Consider the following 24,924-nt stretch of genomic DNA (forward strand, 5'->3'; position numbering starts at 1 on the left):
GTCTAATAAAAAGCATGACCTCACCCATCTTGTCTGTGTAGAAGAGACAGAAAGCCCAACAACCAGCAGAGAATCAAAGAGGCAGTTAAGTGTGGCCTTGAGAGTCACAGTCGAAGTGTGACAGTCATAGCGCTCTTTGGGGGCATGGAACTTGCACGAAGACTTGGGAACAGTGAACACAACTTCTTGCTGGTGGTGGCTCTTTCTGTATTGAGGGACACAGGACGGTGCGTGTATTCTTTGTAAACAAGCGGGATTGTTCCAAAAAGTACAGCTGCCTGGTCTTATCAACGTCTTCTCTTCAAAGAAGCAAGGCCACAAGCGCTGGCCAACTGCTTGCTCCAAGGGACAGCAGGCGCCATCTGATGTCTGTGGATCTCAGGCCACTTCTCCCGCGGGACCACAGGCTGGACTGCCTCGGCCCGGCACCCTCGGGGCCTAGCTGGCCCCGGATGAGGGATTTCTCCAGACGAAGGGAGGTCATTTCAGGCTCCCTCGTGGCTGCTCCCGCCTGCCCCTGTAGCCTGGGACCGCGCGCGGGGATCGGGGCCCGTCACCCCCCGACGCGGGTCTCCGCCCGCCGGCACCAGGGACAGCGGCCCCGCGCGCCGCACCGCCGCACCGCCGCGCGCGCACCCGCCTGCCCCCGCCGGGCGCGAGCCCGCTCGGCCCCGGCACGGCGGGCTGCTGAGGAGGAGGGGGCGGGGCTCCCGCCGCAGCACGGCCAGGGGAGCGCGCGCCGGCGATGGGTGGGTGGAGTCGCGGCAGCCGTTGGCAGACGAGCCGCGCGCCGGGCTAGCGCGTGCCGCGGTGGGGACTGCGGCTGCCTGGCAGCGGGAGCCGCGCCCCCCCGCACAGCGCCAGAGCCCCCCCCCCCCCCCCCCGGCGGCATGCGGGCGGCGCGGCTGTGAGTCCCGCCGCACAGGGGCAGCCCCGTCCCGGCTCCTCCGCAGCGGCCGCCCCGGGAGCGATGAGCCATGAAGCCTCCCGGCTGCAGCGCCCTGCGGCAGCTTCTCTCCGGCCGCCTCCAGCTGCTCCTGGGGCTGCTGCTCCTCCCCGGCCCCGCCCGGCCCCAGCCCTGGGGGGCCGCTGCAGCCACCGGTGGGTAGAAAGCTCGCGCGCCGCCCGGTGTGTCCTCTGCACGCAGAGACCGGCCCGTCGCTGTGTGCATGTGTGTGTGTGCATGCGTGTGTGTGTGTGTGCATGCGTGTGTCGTGTGTGTGTGTGTGCATGCGTGTGTCGTGTGTGTGTGTGTGCATGCGTGTGTCGTGTGTGTGTGTGCATGCGTGTGTCAGGTGTGCGTGTGTGTGTGTGTGCATGCGTGTGTCAGGTGTGCGTGCGTGTGTGTGCGTGTGTGTGTGCATGCGTGTCAGGTGCGTGTGTGTGTGTGCGCATGCGTGTGTCAGGTGTGCGCGCGTGTGTGTGCATGTGTGTGTCAGGTGTGTGTGTCAGGTGCGTGTGTGTGCGTGTGTGTCAGGTGTGCGTGTGTGTGCGTGTGTGTCAGGTGTGCGTGTGTGTGCGTGTGTGTCAGGTGTGTCAGGTGTGTGCGCGTGTGTGTCAGGTGTGTCAGGTGTGTGCGCGTGTGTGTCAGGTGTGTCAGGTGTGTGCATGTGTGTGTGTGCATGTGTGTGTCCGCCCGTCCATGTCACCCCCCCAACCATTTTCTTCGCCAGTCTACTCTGACCATTGCTGTCCAATGCAGAGAGCCGTCTCAGCGCTCAGCGTTTCCCTTTTGCTGTAGTGTGTGTCCAGATCGGTGCATTTTAAAAATACCAAGCAGTGATGGATGAAAACACCCACATCCTATTTAAATCCGGTGTCCCTTTCTTTTTGCACGGGCCGGGAGGAGAACATGTATAAAATGCATTGATGAAGCACTGGCAGATGTTTGGGAGGGTGTTTGTAAGAAGAACATCTGCAAATAACGTATGTTTTTTCAAGATTTGATTTCGTTTTAGCTGCATTTAAATGAAATGCAGAATGCCGGAGACACTTGTCTTTAAAATGGTGATATTAGTACTACTATTGTGTTGCTTGCCAGATTGAATGATACCACACACCTTAAAAATGAACAAAAAGGAAATGTGGGTTTGAGCAGGAAAACCCTGGAATGCTGCTCACTAGAAGTGTTCTTGGCATCCTCAAAGTTACAGGAGTAGGGAAGATTGGCCATTATGTAAAGGGAATCGATTAACATTCTGTGCACATGGACTCCGTACTCAAGTTGTCTTGAGAACGTGGGGAGCATTCCCAGCAGTTTTATAGATGTACAGCACAGTGTGCAAACGTGTAACTAGCAGAGAGGGGAGAACTGCATGTCTGTTAAGAGATCCCTCATCTCATAAAGATGAAAGGCTTTAAAACATTCAACATCTGAGATTGCATGTGAAAATGTACATGAATTTAAATAATACAGGATAGCAGAAAACCATTTAAAGTGTAAAAATAAATCAGACCTATTTCATTAATCATTTCTGTTTAAGCAAATAATATACTGGAATACAGCAAAAAAAATCTGTAGCTTAATTTTGTGGAAAGAGACACATTCTGCACGTTAGTTTATGGCTGTCACATCTTTCTTCCTCAGCTCTGTATTGGAATGAAACTGCAGGAGGAATAGCAGGAGCACTGGCAGATGAAGAGAATATACTCCTACAGAATAACAGAAGTAGCAGTAAGAATAACAACCCAAGCAATGAAATCCAGAAAGAAATCACACTGCCTTCAAGACTGGTCTATTATATCAACAGAGACTTTGAAAGCCCTTACCATATCCTGGACACTAGGGCAAGGCACCAGCAGAAACACAATAAGGTAGGGACAAACCAGACTTAGTATTGTACAGTAGCTTATCCTCTGGTATGGAAATGTAATAGTTTAAATTATTTATTTAAACAGGACACCAAGACTTCAGAGGTCACTGCACCACTTTTAGAAGTTAAAAAAATTGTGGAGATTTAAATATGGGCCTAAACTGAAATTCTGGATCCAAATAACTTATCCAGGTATTTCAGGGAAATGGTGGAATTGGATAAGAATTCAGCATTTTTTTTGCTCAATGTTATCAATATAAATCATGTTAGTTTGACTACATCTGAATTGAGATACATTAAGCAGCAAAATACTCTTATAAAGCTGTGCTAAACTACTCAAGTATTTGTGGCCCTTGCCTTATTTGAAATCATTTAGCTTAAAGTGTTGCCAAATAAACAAAATTCGGATGTCCTACTAATGCATGTACAGTAACGATAATTATAAAAGCTGCCAGTTTTCAAAATCTTTAGCCAGAAACAACATTTTTATAATTAAAAACAAAAAATACTTTACCCACACAAGATAAATATTACAGATTTATCAACTTGAGATGGTCAGTAGAAATGTCTGGTTTGAGGTGTGATTTAGTAATATAGTTTTGTGTAGTCAGCAGGCCTAGAAGTAAATATAACTGAAAATTATCTCTTAAAAGCCATAGAATCATAGCGTTGGAAGAGACCTAAGGAGGTAATAGAGTCCAAACCCCTGCTAAAAGCTAAATCATTCTAGCCAAATAAGTCATTGCCTAGTGAAATGAGTTTGGAAGGGAGAGAGCAAGTGACACAGGGAGGGAGGATGGAGCGAGTGGTGGAAGGGCCTTGAAGAAGGGGCTGGGCAGGATGTCCCTGGATATTTTTAAAACAATAGGGGGGTCCTTGGATTGCTAAAGTTTGAGAACAGCTGTTCTATGGCACTATCATCCATTGTTGGAATCCTGTTTATTTAGCCTATTTTGCTGCCTCCTCTTTTCCCCCATGCTCCGGGGAGCCGTAAGCCAGGAGCTACATGGCAACCCCTGTGCTCTGGGGAGCCACAAGCCATATGGCCTCCCCTCTCCCCTGTGCTCAGGGGAGGTGGAGCTGTGTGGATTCTGGGGCATGAGGCCTTCTCCCTCTCGGGTGCTGTGGGAGCCGTGCAGCCTCCCCCCTCACTGGGGCTCTGGGAGGCAGAACAGGAGTCACATGGCCTTCCCTCTCCCCAGTGCTCAGGGCATGCACCTCTCCCAGCAGCCTGCTGCAGAGTGGGTGGGCTTGGCACTAGCAGCACCTCCTGGATTCCCTGATGAGACTCCATGCTGCAACTTTTGGGGTGAGGACGAGGAGCGTGGGGCCCCAGTCCCTGGCAGTGACTGCAGCCCCACCTCTCCAGCGTGTTCCATGGGGACGCTGCTGCCTGGTTCCCTCCCACCCAAGATGGCGGAGAACCTCCCAAGAATGAGCAGATCCTGCAGGAGATTGGGAGCAAGGACATGGCCTGTGTGGGACCCACCCTGCAGTGAAGGGCTGAGGTTGGGGGTCTGCAGAGAGCGAGGGGCTTCCCACCTGGTTACACCCAGAGACTGGGCAGGGCCCCTGCACCGATAACTTCCCCTGCTTTCAAGACACCCAGCCTCTGGCGAATGCTGTGGAGATGCTGTCCTTTGAGAGTTCGCTCCCCACTTGGGATCCCTTGGGAAGGCCTCGCCCTCCTTGGGTGCCGTGTCCATCCCTCTGTCCACAAAGCACTGCCCCTTTCCCCCCGTCAACTCCCGTCATCTGCCCTGCTCGCAGTGCTGCATCCCAGCCTTCGAGGGAATGGGTCAGGGGCGGATATAGGGCAGGGCGAACGGGGCGGCCGCCCTGCGCTTCAAAAAGCCCCGCGCATGTGCCGTGGCAAAGGGGGGGGGGGCCCACGGAATTATGCTGCCCGGGGCCCCACAAAATGGTCATCTGCCCCTGGAATGGGTACACCCGCTGGAACATCCTGGGACCAGGACGTTGGCTCAGGCAGGCTCTCCAGCAGGTTTGGCCACACAGCACATCCAGCTCTTTGGGGACAGCGCAGTTACGCTGCACCCCAGCCACTTCTCTGACTTTCTGGAGCAGCCTCTCTGCGCTCTGGGCTCACCATAGAGCAAAGCTGCCCTGAAGGCCATTCACACGGCGTGCAGCTTGACGAATTCGTGGGAGGGACAGGGTGTGTGGAGGAAGGGGAGAGGGTGTATGTGAGGATGGGCAGTGCGGTGAGGTGGATATAGGAATGGAGGTGGGGAATGGGCAGTGTGGGGGTGTAGAGGGGGAGGGGTTAGGGAAGGATGGGGATGTAGGAATGGAGGAAGGCGGTAGGGATAGGAATGGAAGAAGGGGGCATGGGCTGTGGGCCATGGAGCTCCAGGACAAGGACTAGTGGCTCAGATTTCCCCACCGGGATTTCTTCCTGCGTGACCCAAAGCTGGTTCTCAGTAGGGCATGGGCATGTAAAGCTGGGGGCTCCCCCATGGTTCCATGTTTCTCCATTGCGCCCTGTCCACATGGAGCATGTCCCAGACCCGCGGCCGGAGCTCACTTGCCAGCTGGAAGGGCACATCTGGAGCACTGCTGCCCTGCAAAGACGGGTAGTAACCAGGTGTGGAGAATGGGGAATTCTCACAAAAGTGGCCAGTGAGAGGGGAGTTGGTGAACATAGCGAGCAGGGGACACGGCCCCCTAGTTATTATATAAACAACATTAGTAAAGCTCTTTGACTTGATGTACTGCTTTTCTAGATTTGCTATGGAAATATAATTCATTTATGTAGATACTCGTTAGAAATTCTCCTTAGTGTTTTCCAAACTTACTGATGAGGATGGTCTTGCTCTTTTCTCTCTTATGACTTCCTGCAGAAAGGGAAAAGTTGAGGAAATTCAGAGATGGTGGAGTGTGAGGAAGAGTGTGTGTGCAGGCCTACAGAAAGGTTTGGGAATGTAGGTCTTGGAATAATGTAGATCTGTGATTTGTGGGGAAATTTTGCAGATCTTGAGGGACCCACATAGTCAGCTGCTCAGCTAGTCTCTCCTTGTGTTATTTCTCCATGCATTTTTAAAAACTGTTTTGATGCCATTCCTTGCCTTCCTGTGCCCTAGTATCTATCTCAGATTTGTGTAGAAACTGTAGATGGAGCAGAACTACAGGAGTTAATGCTGATCTTGTTAGCATTAATTTCAGTTGCTATGTTCAGGGCTGAGTACTGTGTAGAGTGGTTTTCATTTCTACTTGGCTATGTCCCCTTAACCTGACAATCCCCATGATGCCATATTCTTATTGAGGCGTTTCAGTAAGCTTGAAGGTCAAGCAGAGCACGTCTTGTTGGCACTCTTCCCTCTGATGGATTTTTGCCCTTTTGAAGTTGAACTTCCACTGCTTTGATCCCTTTCACACAGCAAAAAGGATTGACAATGTTTTCACTGGATTCTGTCTTATGCATTGCATTGTTTAAATTGCTTATCTGTACTTCCAAGGTACTGACAGTTCCAACCGATCTTATATTTTGGACCTGGTCCCATAGCTGTCCTCTTCATTTACTTCAACAGTCCCTCTGTCAATATTTGTTTGTTTCCTCCTACTGTGTATTTGTATCAGAGAAGACAAACAGCACAAAAATGTGTAATCTTTCAGTCACAGTTTGTCAAAATACTACACTTACCACATTAAATGAGTGTTTTATTCTTTTTACAAATATAATGATAAATAAACAAGTTATATGCATCTTTTGGATTTCCTACTGCATTTTGTGTGTTGTAGTTCTGTTTTCTTTTGGAACGCTTTCTGGTTAGGAATTATCTTTTATGTATTATTGTACTGAGATGATCACATTTTAAGTGCTAAACAAATCAATGATTTTCAAAGCCAAGTCAACAGGAGGTCTACTTTGAGGACTGATAATTTAGGTGTAAATAGAAAGGGGGAAAACATGGCAGCCTTTTAAAAATGTGCTAGTTGGGAAAATGGTTGATATTTTTATGCATTTCAGTAAGATGTATGACTACAAATCTTGTTTTGTGAGCATTGTTTTATTACCTCTTTTATAGTAATTGGCACTTAAATGCCTAGAAATGAAGGGCCTAATCCCATAAACCCTTTCTGTGCAGCTGCTGTTGTGATTAATAGGAATGGGAACTCCCCATAGCGTTGTCTGTGGGATTGGGCCTTTGAATGACTCCTAAATGCTGAATCACTATGCAAAGCTTATGGATGTATGACTATGTATAATGAGAGAGGTGTATGTAGGCGAGCAGAGAGAGCAATGTCGAAAGGGCTTTAAAACAGCATTTTTTCTTTAAAATCTCTTCCTCATGGTGAATTGTTTACAAGCTGATTATTCTGGATGATATATATATGAATTAATGAGATACTGTCAGGATTAAAATAATGGATCTTATTCTGTTCCCAGTTATACGGATATAAACCAGTTGCATTAATTGGGATCACATTAATGTGACTAAGAGGAGGATTTAGTCCAATATATTGTAAGGTGCTTACTGGTAACACTTGCGACAGTGCTGATTATTTAAAAACTCTTTCTTTGTGCTACTTTGCTTTATTTGTCTAATCTGTTTTCATTTTCTGGTTTTTGTATTTTGCAGTGCTTGGGTTACGAATGCTACAGAGGAATGTCTAACTAAATTTTAATTATACAACTTTCTTTTTTAAAGTATTTTGTTAAAACATTTCTGTAACATTCTGGCCCCCTTTCTAGGGGTGGGGAGTCGTCATGTTTTGCTGTCTCAGTCCTAATTAGTCCTCCGGTTACCGACCGGGGCGGAGGGGGACCTGGGCCCGCCCTCTCTCCAGGTTCCAGCCCAGGACCCTAAGGGTGGGCGTCCAGGACGCACCGCCCGACCGGGGGGGCTATGGCCACAATTCACCGGTCCCCAGGGTTTTCCGACCCCGTCCTCGGCTGCTTCCTCCGACCCCTTCAGTTCCGTCTGGCCGCGCTTGGTTCGGTGGGGTGCCGGGTGTGACTCACCCTCTCTGGTCGCGGGGGTTCTCCGCTGCCAGTCCTGGGTTGCCTGCCGGTCTCGCTGCGTTCCCCGTCCTCCGCGCCTGCCGGCTCGCCACCCCACTGGGGCTCCGTCTCTCTTTCCCGGCTCACGGCCGCCCGGCTTTTGAATCCGGCGCCCCTAGTTGGGGACGCCGGCGCATGCGCCCTGGGCTGCCGGGAGCGCATGGGGGTTGGGCGTCGGGGAGGCTCCTGCGCCTGAACCTGCTCCGGTAGCCACCGCCGAGCAGACGCGGCAGAGCCGCTCGGGCGTCCCGGCAGCTGTTCCCCGCGGCGCCTAAGTGCGGGGCGCGGGGTTCGGGCTTGCGATTCCTGCCACCCCGTTACAATTTCCCATAAGTATTAAGTTGTGGGGACTTAAATTACCTTTGAGGTCTACGTAATTTGTCAACATCAAATTCAAATGTTTTATGAATAATAAACAGTATACTAAACATTTATGAACGGATGATTATACAAAATTAAGCTTCTCTGATGGTGTCTTCTAGACTGAGCACTGAGTCCCATTGGGTAGATAGAAAGATTATTTAGCTTAAACTATATAGAAGCTTCTGGGACCCCATAAAATTGGGTCCCTAATCCATGAACTATTGGAACTCATTTACGAAACTTTTCTTAAATATTACATGAATTAGAATTAGGATTTATAATCCCTATTCCATGATGAGATATCCTTTGAATTATTATGCATCTTAATTAAAACTATCTTCACATAAATTTTTTCTGAAGAAAAAACCTAATCAAAAATCCAATTTAAATTAAAAAAATGATTTTTTATTATTTTTAAATAATTGATTTTTTTATCTGCCCCGAGACCAAAATTTCTCAAATTAGGGTCTTGACCAAAAAGGGAATTGCAGAGAGGTCACAAAACTATTTTAAAGGAAACTTGGTATTGCCACCCTCCTCCTTACACTGCATTCAGAACTGTGCAGCTGGACAGCAGTGGCTGTTAGCTGGGCAGAGCCTCACCTGCAGCAGTGCAGAAGTAAGGCTGTCGGTACTATACTTACTTCTGCGCTGCTCTCTGCAGAACTGGGCTTTCAGTCAGCAGCTGCCACTTTCTGGCTACTCAGTTCTGAAGAGAGCAGTGCAGAAGTGCAAGGGTGGCATGGTATGATATTACCACCCTTTTGCGCTGCTGCTGGTGGCAATACTGTCTTCAGAGCTGGGGCCTTGGCCAACAGCTGCTCAATTTAGAAAGCAGCTGGTCACCTCAGAATGCAGTGCCTCTGCCAGAAGCAGCACAGAAGTAAGGGTAGCAGTACCACAACTCCTCCCCCCCCCCCCCCCCGCCATAATAACTTTGTGATCCCCCTCCACAACTGCTTTTTGTGTCAGGACCCCTACAATTGCAACACTGAAATTTCTGATTTAAATGCATGAAATTTATTATTTTTAATCATAGAACACTAGACCTGGAAGGGATCTCGAGAGAGGATTAAGTCCAGTCCCCTTCCCCCACTGCAGGACCATAATATCCTGTGACTGTGACATTGACCACTGAATTTGGCAAGGCCTTATTTATGAGGTGGTTTCTTTTAATGTTTGTTTCTGTGTGATGGATGCATGATCACTGTTATCATATCATCTAGGTTAACAGTGTAACTTAAACTGTACTGCACAGTAAATGCACAATCATGACTTAATCCTGCCTGCACCCCTTACATGCTTCTGTAATACAAATAATTAAACAAACAAAAGAAACAGCCTGATATATCACGTCATGACTGAGGCATAGCCAAAGTGCAGGGTGGGGAAGCTTGCACTACCACTCTGCATGCTATGTGTGCTCTGTGGCTAGAGGACTTTAGTCTTTACTGCTGCCAGCCTGGTTGCGCACACAAGTTCTTCAGCCATTTAAAAATATTTTAAAAATTCAAAATGTCACAGTTTTTTTAAAAGTAGCCTTTAGCAGATCTGACTGTCTTCTCAATTATTTTTATATGTCTTTTAAATCTATCTACATACATGCACAAGAGACTTATACTAGGGTTGTTAAATTTCAATTACTTGACAAGTGATATAGTCAATGCAATTTGAATTGAATATTTGATTAGTCAATAAGGGTGCTTCTGCCTTTGAAGTGCAGCTGGGAGCATGGGGCCAGCCAGGCAGTCCCCCACTGACCCTGTGCTCCCTGTGGTGTTTCAAAGTGGCAGCGCTGCGTGGAGCTCGGGGTTAGCTGGGGACTCCCCTATTGACCCCCAGCTCTGTGCGGCACTGCCACTTTAAAACGCCGCGGGGAGCCTGACATCAGGCTCCTCATGGCATTTCAAAGTGGCAGTACCGCACGGAGCCTGGGGTCAGCGGGGGAGGTCCTAGCTGATTCTGGGCTCCACACAGCGCTGCCACTTTGAAACGCTGCGTGCAGCCTGGGGATTCCTCAGCTGGCTCCGGGCTGCATGTAATGTTTCAAAGTGGCAGCGCTGCATGGAACCAGGGATCTGGCCCCAGGCTCCATTTCCCTTTGCTTGCTGCAGCTTTCTGATAGACAGCGAGGGAGGGGGAGTGAGAAACAATTAATCAGCTAGTGTGTTGACTATCTGATAAGTATTTACTTATCGGATAGTTGACTACTTGACTAGTCATTCACATCCCTATCTTATACCACTTAAGCTATGTACTTCCCAGTGATCTTTCTGTGTCATCTGTGCATTGAAAGACCACTGCAATTAGGTCTAAATAGTCCAAATTATCAGTAAGGCCTCCAATCATTTTTGACGTCTGATCTTCCAAATTTTTCTTTGATCCTAGATAGAAACACACTATATCATTTTGGTTAGATGAAAGCTTGAATTTCTAAGATATAGTCAGTGCAGTGCTGAATGTCTAATGTATTTTTCTCAAGCAACAAGTAAAATATTTTAAAACACTTTGGTACCTGAATGCTTCTTTGGCTCCATGCTGAGATGTTCACCAGGCTAGCAATCTATTTCATTTCTGAAAATTCACCAAATATATAATAGAAGTTGTTCTCAACTGGGCTAATAGTTCTCAATTGTACTATTTAGATTCATGTTCACCTTTTGTTATTATCCCAGAATGATGCACGCAAATGTAGTGTTCCTGATCACATTGCCCTCTCCCAAGTGCTTCAAAATGGATTCCTTGAGGATCCCCTCCATGATTTTTATAGGGACTGAGATAAGGCTGACTGGTCTGTAGTTCCCTGGATTGTTCTTCTTCCCTTTTTTGAAGATGGGCACTGCATTTGCCCTTTTCCAATCATCCGGGATCTCTTCTGATCTCCACAGGTTTTCGAAGATAACGGCCAAAGACTCTGCAATGACATTGGCCAGCTCCCTCAGTACCCTCGGATGCATTAAATCCGGACCCATGGATTTTGTGTATGTCTAGCTTTTCTAAATAGTTCTTAACCTGCTCTTTCTCCACCGAGGGCTGCCCACCTCCTTCCCATACTGCGTTACCTGCGTTGTTCTTTGCTATTTGTAGTTAACATTGATCAAAATGACAGTGTGGTCTTCTAGTAAGTGATTAATCCAACAAAATAGGATTGTTCCTTTATTGTCAGCTTGTATGTTGTAAAAATGCATCTTTGTGTCGGCTGTGACAGCAATATTGCATACACTGTTTAGTTATGAAGGGGGATGTTAAAATGAGGGTAATTTGTTAACTGTGTAACCACTGAAAATGTTATCCATTATATGGTTACAGCATGTGCCAGCCGTTGCCCCATGCTGCTACCTCTGATACAGGCAGGTGGCTCCCTGGGAGCCTGACCAAGAGCCATGTGTAGCTGTTATGCAATTTGGGTAACTGATAAGCTCATGCTTATTGGTTACATGTTTATGTGGCTACATTCTTACATTCTCAATCATGAAATGCATTAATTTTTAAGAATAGGAAAAGGTTAAATATCAACTTAATGCTTAAAGGACTCTTGCAAATGTTAACTTTCTGGAAATGCCAATTTACATTTAGCAAATTTAGAAAACTAGTTGATGAACATATATACATACAGGCAGTCCCCGGGTTACATGGATCCGACTTACATCGGATCCCTACTTACAAACGGGGTGAGGCAACCCCGCACTAGCTGCTTCCCCCCAGCAGACCAGGGAGACGCGAAGCTAGCGCCCCCCCCCCAGCAGACTAGGGAGACGCGGAGCGGCTTTTCTCAGCAGACACCTCAGCTTGAGAATAAAGGACTGAGGGAAGTGAGGTGTGGGAGAATAAAACTGAGCTCTGGAGAAATGTTTGGCTAGAGTTTCCCCTACAATATGTACCAGTTCCGACTTACATACAAATACAACTTAAGAACAAACCTATAGTCCCTATCTTGTACGTAACCCGGGGACTGCCTGTATAGGAGCTGAGGGCAGAGATGGTGCAAAAAACAGCATAGATTTCTTACAGCACATAGAATTGATACAAATTTACACCAGGACACTGGGTATTAAGAAAACTTTATTCCTTTTATAGTGGCCAACAAATCTTAGTTAACTGGATTAGTGTTGTAAATAATGAAAGAGAACAAACTCAGATTCCCCCATTCTCTGATCTGAGCAGTAATCCCTGCTTCATGGAAAGCAGCCAACCAGATCTGTCGTCGACGTACCAGATCTTCAGAAAAAGAAGCCACGATAAATCATGCAGGAAGAAATGATGAAAGCAGTCAGGGCTACATTGTGACTTTGTTACAAAACCTCATGCACAGGACAGCATATAGTGTGTGTTCTCGCTAGGAATGTGAAAATGTAACTTTGTACACAGTTAACTGATTAGCCTGGGCTCATCAGTTAATCTTCACAATTTCCTGCAGGCTCCTGGCATGCACAGGGAGCCAGATTAAAAGGCTGGCTCCCTGCCTTTTTGCCCCCATCTTCCGCTCCCTTGCATTGCTGCCTCTAACAAAATAGGAGCACGCACGGGTTCCTGGGGGGCTGACTCCCCTCCTCCCCAACACGTGTACCTAGCCTTGAGGCTCTGGGCTCCCATCCGCCCCAGCATTGGGGAGGCCATGCGGGTGCTCCAGCCCCACATCGCTCACCCCTGCAGCTCCTCTTGCTTTGGGGGAAGGAACCCCAAGCCTCATGGGCTGAATTCAGGAAAGCCAGAGCCAGATCAGAGCCACGAGTTCTGCCTGATGGAGGAAGAAGTGGCTTAACGTGCTGCTGCTCTCCCTCCCTTTGGCAGGCACAGTAAAGCACTACACGGAGGCTCCCCTCCTGAAAATCTACTAGCATGGACCCTCCTAGGCTTTGCTGTGTGAGGGGAATGGGGGGGAGTGCCTTTCTGTTTCCCAGTCAGGGACCATTTTTTTTTTCTTCTCACTTTTGTGCAGCCGCTGACTGATTTTTCTGTGTGTCTGTGGTTTCCAACCCAAAAAAAGTTCTCCCTGTCTTAAACATTACTTGCATTAGAATTAGAATTAATAATCCCTATTCCATAACTTTGAGCTATGATGTATCTTAATTAAAACACAAGTTTTTTTCCTAAAAAAACTGATTTAAATATAAAAATTCAGATTTTTATTTTTGTTTAAATCACTGTTTTTTATCCACCCTGCTATAGAGCAACATATCAAAACTATTTATAGTGGACTATTTAGAATAATGGCAATAATGGTTTACTCATGAGTTAACATGCCTTATGGTAATGGTATTTATAATCCACCAAGTGTGTAGTAAAAATGTTCAATAAACTTCATATAAGAGAACCAAGAATGGTGAGATAATATCTGTTATTGGATCAACTCTTTTTGATGGAAGAAAGAAGCTTTAGAGCTTCACAGACCTGTATGAGCAGAGTCTGTTTATCTTTCCCAGAACTGAAAAATAATTCCGTGAAGCTTGAAAGCTGTCTCTTCCATAAAAATATTTTGTCTCACAGATCCTGGGATCAACATGACTACAAAAAATAGCTATTCATATAAGTTAATTGTTAGCTGTATATGCTCATTAGCATATGTTTTTAGAGCTAATTTATAAAATAAACCTTACTTTGCTCTGTTTTTCTCCTCCACTTTCTGTGGACATGTGTATCTAAGAAGGATTTCTTAAAATTTTAAACAGCATAAATATCTTGAGTTTTGTATGGTTCAGCATAAAAATGGCCATCAGACCAAATGTCCATCTAGCCCATTCTTCTGTTTTCTGACATTGGTCACCACCAGGTGCCTCAGAGGGAATGAACAGAATAGGCAATCATCAAGTGGTCCATCCCATGTTGCCCATTCCCATCTTCAGACAAACATAGGGTAGGGACACTATTCCTGCCTATCCTGGGTAATAACCATTGATAGACCTATCCTCCATGATTTTATCTAATTCTTTTTTGAACTCTCTTAAAGTCTTGGTCTTCACAACATCCTCTAGCAAGGAGTTCCACAAGTTATCTATGCACTGTATGAAGAAATACTTCCTTTGGTTTGTTTTAATTCTGCTACCAATTAATTTCATGTGGTGATCCCTAGTTCTTGTATTATGGAAATAAGTCAATAATCATAGAATCATAGAATATTAGGACTGGAAGAGACCTTGAGAGGTCCAGTTCCCTGTCCTCATGGCAGGACCCAGTACTATCTAGACCATCCCTGATAAACATTTATCTAACCTACTCTTAAATATCTCCAGAGATGGAGATTCCACAATTTCCCTAGGCAATTTATTCCAGTGTTTAACCACCCTAACAGTTAGGAACATTTTCCTAATGTCTAACCTAAACCTCCCTTGCTGCAGTTTAAGCCCATTGCTTCTTGTTCTATTCTCAGAGGCCAGGAAGAACAATTTTTCTTCCTTCTCCTTGTGACACCCTTTTAGATACCTAAAAACTGCTGTCATGTCCCCTCTCAATCTTCTCTTTTCCAAACTAAACAAGCCCAATTCTTTCAGTCTTCCTTCATAGCTCATGTTCTCTAGACCTTTCATCATTCTTGTTGCTCTTCCCTGGACCTTCTCCAATTTCTCCACATCTTTCTTGAAATATGGTGCCCAGAACTGGACAAAATACTCCAACTGAGGCCTAATCAGCGCAGAGTAGAGCGGAAGAATGATTTCTTGTGTCTTGCTCACAACATACCTGTTAATGCATCCTAGAATCATGTTTGCTTTTTTTGCAACAGGGTCACACTGTTGACTCATATTTAGCTTGTGGTCCACTATAATCCCTAGATTCCTTTCTGCCGTACTCCTTCCTAGACAGTCGCTTCCCATTCTGTACGTGTGAAACTGATTGTTCCTTCCTAAGTGGAGCACTTTGCATTTGTCTTTATTAAACTTCATCCTGTTTACCTCAGACCATTTCTCCAATTTGTCCAGATCATTTTGAATTATGACCCTATCCTCCAAAGAAGTTGCAACCCCTCCCAGTTTGGTATCCTCTGCAAACTTAATAAGCGTACTCTCTATGCCGATATTTAAATAGTTGATGAAGATATTGAACAGAACCGGTTATACCTTTCCAGCAGGATTGTGAACCGTTAATAACTACTCTCTGAGAACAGTTATCTAGTCAGTTATGCACCCACCTTATAGTAGCCCCTTTAAGTTGTATTTGCCTAATATATTGATAAGAATATCATGCGAGACCGTATCAAATGCTTTAATGAAGTCTAGGTATACCATGTCCACCGCTTCTCCCTTTTCCACAAGACTTATTATTCTATCAAAGAAAGCTATCAGATTGGTTTGACAGGATTTGTTCTTTACAAATCTATGCTGGCTGTTCCCTATCACCTTATTATCTTCCAAGTGTTTGCAGATGATTTCCTTAATTACTTGCTCCATTATCTTTCCTGGCACAGAAGTTAAACTGACTGGTCTGTAGCTCCCTGGGTTGTTCTTATATCCCTTAGGGTATGTCTACACTACCCTCCTAATTCGAACTAGGAGGGTAATGTAGGCATACCGCACTTGCAAATGAAGCCCGGGATTTGAATTTCCCGGGCTTCATTTCCATAAGCCGGGCACCGCTATTTTTAAATCCCGGCTAGTTCGAACCCCGTGCCGCGCGGCTACACGCAGCACGGAGTAGCTAGTTCGGATTAGGCTTCTAATCCGAACTAGCTGTACTCCTTGTGGAATTGACTCCTTCTCAAATTGACTCGACTACCTGATAAGCATATGCTTAGTCGACTACTTCTTTATATCCCTAGGTAGTGAACTACTCCTTTATAACCCTAGTTTACAGTCCAAATAAAGCCTTTTCCGAAAGATCCCTTATCCCTCTTAAAATAAGGAATGAGGGATCTTTTGGAAAATACTTTATTTCCCAAAAGATCCCCGTCTAGACTGGCGCTTTTTTCCGGCAAAGCTCCGAGCGAGAAAAAAGCGGCAGCCATGTTTATGCAAATGAAGCGGGGGGGATTTAAATCCCCGCTTCATTTGCAATTGCGATGTGTCTAATTTGCATCCCTTTTACGGAAAAGGGATGCAGTCTAGACACAGCCTAAGGTTGTGTCTAGACTGGCAAGTTTTTCCGCAAAATCATCTGCTTTTGCGGAAAAACTTGCCAGCTGTCTACATTGGCCGCTTGAATTTCCGCAAAAGCACTGACGATCTCATGTAAGATTGTCAGTGCTTTTGCAGAAATACTATGCTGCTCCTGTTCGGGCAAAAGTCTTTTTCCGAAAAACTTTTGCGCAAAAGGGCCAGTGTAGACAGCTCAGATTTGTTTTCCGCAAAGAAGCCCCAATTGCGAAAATGGCGATCGGGGCTTTTTTGCGGAAAAGCACGTCTAGATTGGCCCCCAGACGCTTTTCCACAAAAAGTGCTTTTGCGGAAAAGCATCCTGCCAATCTAGACACACTTTTCCGAAAATGCTTTCAACGGAAAACATTTCCGGAAAATCATGCCAGTGTAGACGTAGCCGAGAAGTATACTTTAAAGCTAAATTATTTCCTTGGTTACACTAACTTCCAGTGGCTTTAATGAGAATTAAAATCAATGGGAGTTAAATTGAAATCAGTGGTGCTGCTCACGGTTAGAGTTAGACATCAGGGGCTTAGTTACTAAAGTTGGCAGATATAAAACTGGATATATTCTGAGTAAATCTGTGGAGCAAAGCATGACCTATTTCTATCTCATCAGGAAAATATTCTTAAATTGATTTAGCAGATAAATTCTCAACATAGAAAAGCTATTTCCCATTTCAACTAAAAATCCAGTTTATCCATTTTAAAAAATATTTTACAATTATATAGCTCAAAACAATTTTAATTTATAAATGAGTAGCTGTTTTTAAAAAAAGCTTAATTATCTCTTTTAGATACATGCATACATATCATTTTTCCAATTTAAGCATTTATTTTAGTACACAACAGTAGCACAGATGTACAGAGAAAGTCAGCTGGGTATACTTCTGAATCATGAGGTCTATTAATTTTAAAAAATCCACTTTTTTAATATGGATCAAGAAGTCAACTCTTTACAATAGCAAACTCAGGAGTTTTGCCCAAGTAAGGAATGCAACATCTGTCTCTTACGTGTTTGGCTAGGCTACCAAAAATTTTCTAAAAAGCATCAAACTTACAGTGTGGAAATCTATATCTAATTATACACAGTAGGAGATCTAAAGGAACTGTTAAGTAGTCTGTCTACTTAAGCAAAAATCTATCCTTTTAAAAATGTCTGATACTATCTGATGAATAAACTTGATTACTTAATCTATTGGCTTGTAAAGGCAGTAGAATTTTACAGTTAAATAATCTAAACATATATCCCTCAATGATGTGGCCTTTGACTGAGAAGGAGAAAGACACTCCCCACTTTCCCCTCACACACCAGAGCCTAGGGGGCACAGCCCACTAGATTTTGTTTGCTCAAGCCCCAGAGTGGTACCATAGGGTGGCTGGAGTACCAGTGAGGGCTCCCCAATTCTGGGGGAGGCCCTCAGTCTCGGGGGCTGAATCCAGGCAAGAAGGGGCCACATCCGGCCCCTGTGCTTGATGTTCCTCACACCTGTACTAGAGCAATGGGGTAGTGCTCTTCATAGAATTTTATTTTGGTGGCAGCAAAAATGAGAGAGAGAATCCAACCCTTCCTTCTTGAGCTAGCTCCACTAGTGGCATTTGATTGGTAGCACTTTGCTGCTGGAAAGCTTAATGTGATATTGCAGCTTTTCAGCAAGAGGGTAGCCTTGGTTGGTGTAACAAGCACTTGTGCTGAGAAAGCAAATAGTTTCTTTTATGTCTTTTAAACTATGTAATAAATAGATGGGAACAACAAGAATATAGGTGGTTCTTCGAGTGCTTGCTCAGGTGTATTCAATGTAGTGTGTGTGCTTGCAACGTGCACTGGTGGCAGAAGATTTTCCCTTAGCAGTACCCATAGCAGAGCTTGCTCAGGTGCCCCCTTGAGAGAGACACACATGCTTTGTTTTTGGCCCCCTTCACCCTCAGTTCCTTCTTGCTGCCAGTGATGGTCCTTGGAACCTGCTTACCTCAGCATTAGCTGTTGCACTTTTTCCAGTTGTTGGACTCTATTTTCCTAGTAAATAATTACCATTGTTAGTCAGTTTACTGTTATCAGTCAGCTAGTATAAGTCCTGTAGGGACTTAGCCTTGGGGTTGGGCATGTCAGCTGCAGTTGCTGCCAGCCCATGCCAGTGAGTGACCACAACTGCAACTGTTTGTGGTGCTTAGCAGAGACACACATTAGTAATATGTGCCAGGTTTGTAAATCTTTCTAAGTCTCATAACAAAAAGGAGAGAGACATTGGTCTTAAGACTCTCCTAATGGAATCCACCTTAGCTCTCGTGCACGAACAATTAGACTCAGCACTGACTGCCAATACGCAGCACTTAGCTGGTGCAGTCAGTCTCCCAGGACTCTTCTCTGGCTCTGCGCAAGCCCAAACAAGATGGGCAAATCTTTGGGGCCTACAAAGGATAAGCCCCAGATGATGGCTGCTGTTGACCCTTCTGCTGCACTATAGCAGACTCCTTAGTCCCCTTCAGAGTGAGGCTCCCTCTCTCTCTCTCTCTCCCCACCTCTTCATCAGAGTGGCTTTGAACAGGTGCTAGTGCAGCCCATACCTGTAGCTGTGGGACTGTACCATAAAAGAAAACCTGCCATGGCACCACCCTGGTCTCCACAGATAATAAACTTGGGACTGGTACTCATTGTAATTTGAGCCTTGTGTGATGTACCGGTTGGTAGCACAGCACCACACCCTCTGTCAACACGATTCCCCAGTTCCGTCTTCCTGCAGTGTGTCTGTGAGGAGTGCAGGGGTTGATGGTCCCACTCTGCTTCGTGGCACTGCTCTTTGGACAATTGGCACCGCTCCTGAAGCTGCTATGCGCCATTGATGCCTGCACCACATGTTCCCCAGCAGTCAGGTTCTCCAGAGGACCATTCTCGTCTCTCCTCTATCCTGGGCATCCCCATCAGATGCCAGAGTGTGGTACTGCACTAACAACAGAACTTGTTCATTGTCTGGTGGCACTGCACACTGTGGCTACGTATACACTACAAAGAAAAGTCAGAAAAAGATAGCGAATTGCGAACCACAATTTGCGTATCTTTTTCCGCTTTTCTTTCAGAAGAGGCTTTTTTGAAATTTGGCACGTCTACACAGTGCCAAATTTTGGAAAAACCTGCTCTTTCGAGCCATCCCTTTTTTCTCTTAAAATGAGGTTTACAGGGATGGTGAAAAAATGCGTCCGCTTTTCCAAATTTTTGGGGGAAAAGCGGATGTGTTCCTTGGATGCAGCAGTACTTTTCTGGGATACCTCTGGTATCCCGGAAAAGTGCTGCAGTCTAGACGTAGCCTCTGTCAGCATGGCCTTGGACCAAGCCTCAGTGCTTGGTCCAGTGCCCTTGTTTCCCAGACTGCTCTGTGGCTGCAGACCTGGCCATCTTAATGGTACCTATGGGGGTCTGCTCTGCCGTCCCAGGTACCACGCTTGGTAGCTGGCATGTCCATGGCACTGTCAGCCTCCTTTTCTAAATGCCCTCTGGCACTGGAATTCTCAAGGGCTGCCACTCTGTAGGTGGAAAAGGAGTTAGAGGCACAATCTTCAGCCTCCTCAGGTCCCAAAGAGGTACCAGTGGTGCAGACTGCCTCTTCCTTTTGACCTAATCCCCCTCATCCTCCAGTGGTTCCCCTGGGTGACTCATAGGCCCACCAGGAATTCCTAAAGAAGGTGACCAGCAATCTAAACCTTCTGGTGGAAGAACTCGAGGAGCCTGATGAGCCCCTCTTTGGGGTGCTAGGACAGGCAGCTCCAGACAGGGTTTTCCCCTGCAAACGGGGTGACCAAGATTGCTACTGCCCTGTAGCAAACCCCCTCTTCTATTCCTCCCATTTCCAAGCGGGCAGAGTGCAAGTATTTTATTCTGGCCAAGAGGTATTAGTACCTCCATTCGCACATGCCTCCCAACTCACTGGTGGAGGTGGCTGTGAATCACTATGAGAGGCAAGGTCAGTACAGGGCAGTCCTGAAAAATAAAGATTCGAAGAGACAGGGCGTAAAATTTATTCATGCTCCAGCCTTCAACTCATAGCCTGCTACAAAGTAAACAAGTGGCAGGCTACCACAAAAATTGAGCCTTCTCTCCCAGAGGACTCAAAGAAGGTGTTTTGGTCCCTGGTGGATGAAGGGGCTATGGCAGCACTCCAGGATGCAGCAGCCTGTACCATGGGCATTGGCAGTATCTATGTAAAGGGTGTCCTGGCTGCTCCTGTCCGGCTTCTCTGTTGAGGTCAGCAGCCCATACAGGGTCTCCTCTTTGATGGGGCTGCTCTGTTTCCAGAGCAAACAGACACTAAGCTGCATGGCTTGAAAGACTTCTGCACCACCCTCTGTATGCTTGGGTTGTGTGTTCTGGGGCCTGAACACAAAAAGTTTAAGCATCCTCCTGCTCAGCCTTCCCGGTCTTATCAGAATGTGGGGAAGGGCAAATCTAAGGGGTTCAGACAGAGGTAGTCCAAACCTCATTCTTCCTAGCAACTGGGCTCCTCCCATTCCAAGCTTACTTCCAATGTTACTCTCCTTTTGAGGGTATGCTCGAGGGTGATGTACTTCTCAGATCACTAGATCCTTCCTCTGTGCTCTTCTCCCACCATTTGTGCCCTTTCCTCCCTGTGTGGTATGTTATGACTACGGGATCCTTGTGTCCTCAGGACAGTGTAACAGAGCTCTATGCTCTAGCTCGCCTCCACAGTTCCTCCAGCCCCTCTGCCCATCCCTGTTCAGAGACCTATCTCAAGATGTTGAAAGGTTGCTGTAAATTGGTGCGGCATAGCTGGTTCCATGCTGCTACAGGAATCAAGGGTTTTATTCCTGCTATTTTTTGATTCCCAAGGCCAAGGGAGAGTTCTACCCTATTCTGCACCTGCGTGGCTTGAACATGGTGAGGCCCAAATTCTGTATGGTTAGCATGGCCTCCATCATCACCTCCCTGGATCCGGGAGATTGATCCACTGCCTTTGGTCTCAAGGCTCCACGGGTGTTTACCAAAGGCATGGCAGTGTGCCTCCTCAGACATCAGAAGTCAGCAGACTTACCCTTACCTAGATGATTGACTCATCAAAAGTCACTCCAGCTCCAAGGCCCATTGAGATGTGGATCCTCTGCTCCGATATGTCACTGCCTCGACCTGTTGGTAAACACAAAAAAGTCACAGTTAGTGCTGTTACATTGGCTAAGTGGGTCTTTAAGCTGCATGTCTTGACTTCAGCGGCCCCATACACTATCTTCTTTAAAGACAAGGTCCAGCTGTGGCTGTACCCTGCCTTCCCATTTAAGGTGGTTTCAGCCTTTCATGTGAACCAGGACATCTTCTCCCGGTCATCTCCCCAAAACCTCATGCAGCCAGTGAGGAGCTATAACTGTGTGCCTTGGATGTCCACATGGTCCTCACCCTCTACACTGACAGAACGAAGCCATTCTGTAAGTCACCCCAGATCTTTGTCATATGCTGAGAGAATGAAGAGGCTCCTGGTATCCACACAAAGGATCTCCAGTTGGATAACATCGTGCATTCGGACAAGCTATCAGCTGGTGGGTGCTCAGCCGCCCCTGCTTGTCAAAGCCCATTTGACCAGAATGCAAACCTCTTGTGTAGCCTACCTTGCCAATGTTTCTATCAAGGAGATTTGCAAAACTGCGAAGTGGTCCTTAATGATCACTTTTACTACACACTCTGATGCAACAAGCCTGAGCAATGCGGCCTTTGGAAGAGCTGTGTTGCAGGTGGCATGTCAGTAAACTTCTTCCACCTCCAGAGAGAGTGCTTGCAGTCACCTACATTTAATGGACATGAACAAGGACTTGAAGAAGAAAAGATACCTGTGTCTGTAACTGGCATTCTTCAAGATGTTTTACTTATGTGCATTCGACATCTTTCTCTCCTTCCCCACTGTTGGATTTTTCTGGCAAGAGGCTGGAGGGGGCTGGAAGCGCTCTATATAATGTGGCATCTGTGCACTACTCCACGGGGCACCTATGTCAGCCCCACTATGGGTACTGCTAAGGGAAAATCTTCTGGCACTGGTGTATGTGGCAAGCACACACACTTTGAATGGACATGAGCGTTGTATCTCAAAGAACTTGAGTTACAGAAACAGGTAATAGTTTTTTTTCACATATGTTCACATGAAGTTACATATATCCCATATGTGTATCAAGTATGTTCATGCATACAGACTGCACAAGCAATAAATGTAATTTTTCTTGTGCACAGATGAGGAAATATCTAAAGGGTGTACATATAAACAAAGTGTTAAATGCTTTGAGGAATATCCTTTCTTATTTAGATTTATGCTATTTGTGACTTGTTTGTGTAAGAAGAAACAAATTTTAAATCACACTTTAGCATTATAAAACACTAGAATGTCAGTGTCTCGCCATATAGGGATTATAGGGATTAATGCACTTTAAAAGAGAAAAATATCAGTAGTGTGTAACATTCTTGAGAAATTGTCCCTCTCCTATGAATGCAGCACATAACATAAAATTATAATGGCTGAAATATGAAGTAATAAAACATTTTATGTTAAATTGTTATAAGTAATGTAAATCAGTCATAAGGATGAAATACTATTTTAGTTTTCACTAATTAGGGTGACCTACTCACGGATTTATGGTTGCCACATGAGAGTGAATACATTACACTAATACATAAAAGTAATATATTCGTTTCATACCACTGTTTGAGCTAAAGTTTTGCTTTCGACAGGTGTGATACCCAGGATTCCGGAGAGGTCATCTGAATTCACTCAACTAGGATGCATTGCAAGAAATGGGATGGCTGGTGTCTATTCCAATATTTAGTTTTATCAAGCTAGCACAAAACAATTTCTGTATTACCTGATTGGTTAATGAAAAGTCTAAACAACATAGTTCCCTTAAAGCACCCAGCCTCGGGTTTACGTGGCGCTTATAAACTTTGCTCTCCCCCGGGTGTCCAATAGGTCCTCTACTGTGGGTGTGGGGTAAGGATCAGGCTGTGTGATATCATTTAGTTTCCTATAATCCACACAAAAATCTCATAGTCTTATCCTTTTTGGGTACTGTCACTATAGGAGATATCGGGGCTTTTGGGTTTGGTGATTACTCCCATTGCCAACATGCTTTCTACTTCTTCCTGAACCTGTTTCTGCATTTTTCCCTTGGCCCTGTAAGCCCTGCTAGGAGCTAATGGGGACCTGTGGTCTTAATGGCATGCCATTCTATCGGTGAGCCCTAGTCTGTTTGAAAATGCTCACTGGTGATGCTTCAACAACAACAGCAATTCTTTCCTTTGAGTGAGCGGTAAACCTTCCCCCATCTCAATGCTTCAAGAGATGCCGCTACCTAACTTTCAGCAACCATATAGATTAAAGGGACTAACATTGTCTGTTTCTCAGCACAGCATGTTAGGGATGTTAGTGTATAGATGTTTAAATGATTAACCAATAAACCTGGGCTTTTCAGTTAATCCAAACTACTACACACAATGCCCCCCTTGCTGCCTCTATATTAGAGGCAGCAAGGGGGGGGGGAAGGGGGAAGAGGTGGGAGCCAGTGCCCATGGAGAGCCAGCTTTTAAGCCAGCTCCCAAGCATCAGGTCCCATGGAGCCACTAGTCCCCCCGCTACTGCACTGCTGCCTCTGATAGGCAGCTGTGTGGAGGGTTAAAGGTGCAGGCGGGAGCCAGTACACATGGGAGGCTGGCTTTCAAGCCAGCTCCCTGCATGTATCAGCTCCTATGGAGTCACCTGAGGCCCCGCCCCCTCCCATGTTCCTGCTTCTTTATCAGAGGCAGCAGCGTAAGAGGGGGCAGGCTTTTAAGCTAGTTCTTCATACACGTTGGTTCTGCAGAGCTGCCTGCCCCCACTTGCTGCCTTCCACAGAGGCAGCAGAGGATGGGGGCAGGTAAGAGCCGGGTGCTTGGTGGGAGCTGTATCTGAGGCAGTAAAGGAGGGGGAGCGACTACTGCAACAGAACAGCCTCTGTCTGCAGTGGCCTGGGCTCATTGTGGACAAAGGCTGCTCCGTGGGATGCCGGAATTGCACCTGTCCACAGAAGCTCGGGCCCCTTGCAGACAGGGGCTGGTGCCACTCTGCACTGCTGCCTCTGTGTTAGAGGCAGCAGTGCAGTGTGGCAGGGGCTCCCCAGGAGTGGAGCTGGGAGCTGGAGTTCACTGGCTGCAGGTCCTGATCCTGAGGAGTATTTAGTAACTGTGACTGTTAAAAATTGTTGACAAACCCTGAGGGGCAATACCTTCCAAAGAATCATGCCCTGTGGTCTCCGCACCCAAGTTGAATAAAACCGCCACTGGTACTTACAGCACTGGGACCAACGAAAATGATACCTAAACCATCTCACAGTACCTCCAACAGGAGGCATTCTGAACCGCTGATACGGACACTGGCCAAGTCGGTACTGGCCCCAAGTATAGAAGTCTCTCCGATACCGTCTACAGCTAGGGCACAGGCAGACTCCCTAATGCATGGACAATTTATGGCACTGGTGGTACTGACCTTTGCTCTGCGAAGACCATTGACTGCCCATCAGGAGCTAACAATAACATCGGTACCGGGCACACCCTTATTCAGTGCCGACGACACACCAACACTGGAGGGAAGAAGTAGACTCGCTACACCATTGAGTTTGGTGACCCCTTTCTCCAGCAATAGTGA

At 46.3% G+C, this 24,924-nt stretch overlaps 1 protein-coding gene across 7 annotated transcripts in view; it reads left to right on the plus strand.

The window, feature by feature from the left end:
• The first annotated feature begins 746 nt into the window (after positions 1-746).
• The window catches only part of ADAM23 (ADAM metallopeptidase domain 23), a 184,872-nt gene continuing 160,694 nt past the window's right edge, over positions 747-24,924 (plus strand). For 5 of the 7 annotated variants that reach the window (XM_075934341.1, XM_075934344.1, XM_075934343.1 and 2 more), the window contains exons 1-2: positions 748-1,101; positions 2,588-2,814. In XM_075934341.1, the coding sequence (XP_075790456.1) occupies positions 978-1,101; positions 2,588-2,814 (351 nt within the window). In that variant the 5' untranslated portion in view covers positions 748-977. Of the gene's footprint in view, positions 1,102-2,587; positions 2,815-24,924 lie in introns of all 7 variants that reach the window. The other 2 variants (XM_075934339.1, XM_075934346.1) reach the window with 1 other exon arrangement.

Source organism: Pelodiscus sinensis, chromosome 7, assembly GCF_049634645.1.
Source record: "Pelodiscus sinensis isolate JC-2024 chromosome 7, ASM4963464v1, whole genome shotgun sequence".
NCBI lineage: Eukaryota > Metazoa > Chordata > Testudines > Trionychidae > Pelodiscus > Pelodiscus sinensis.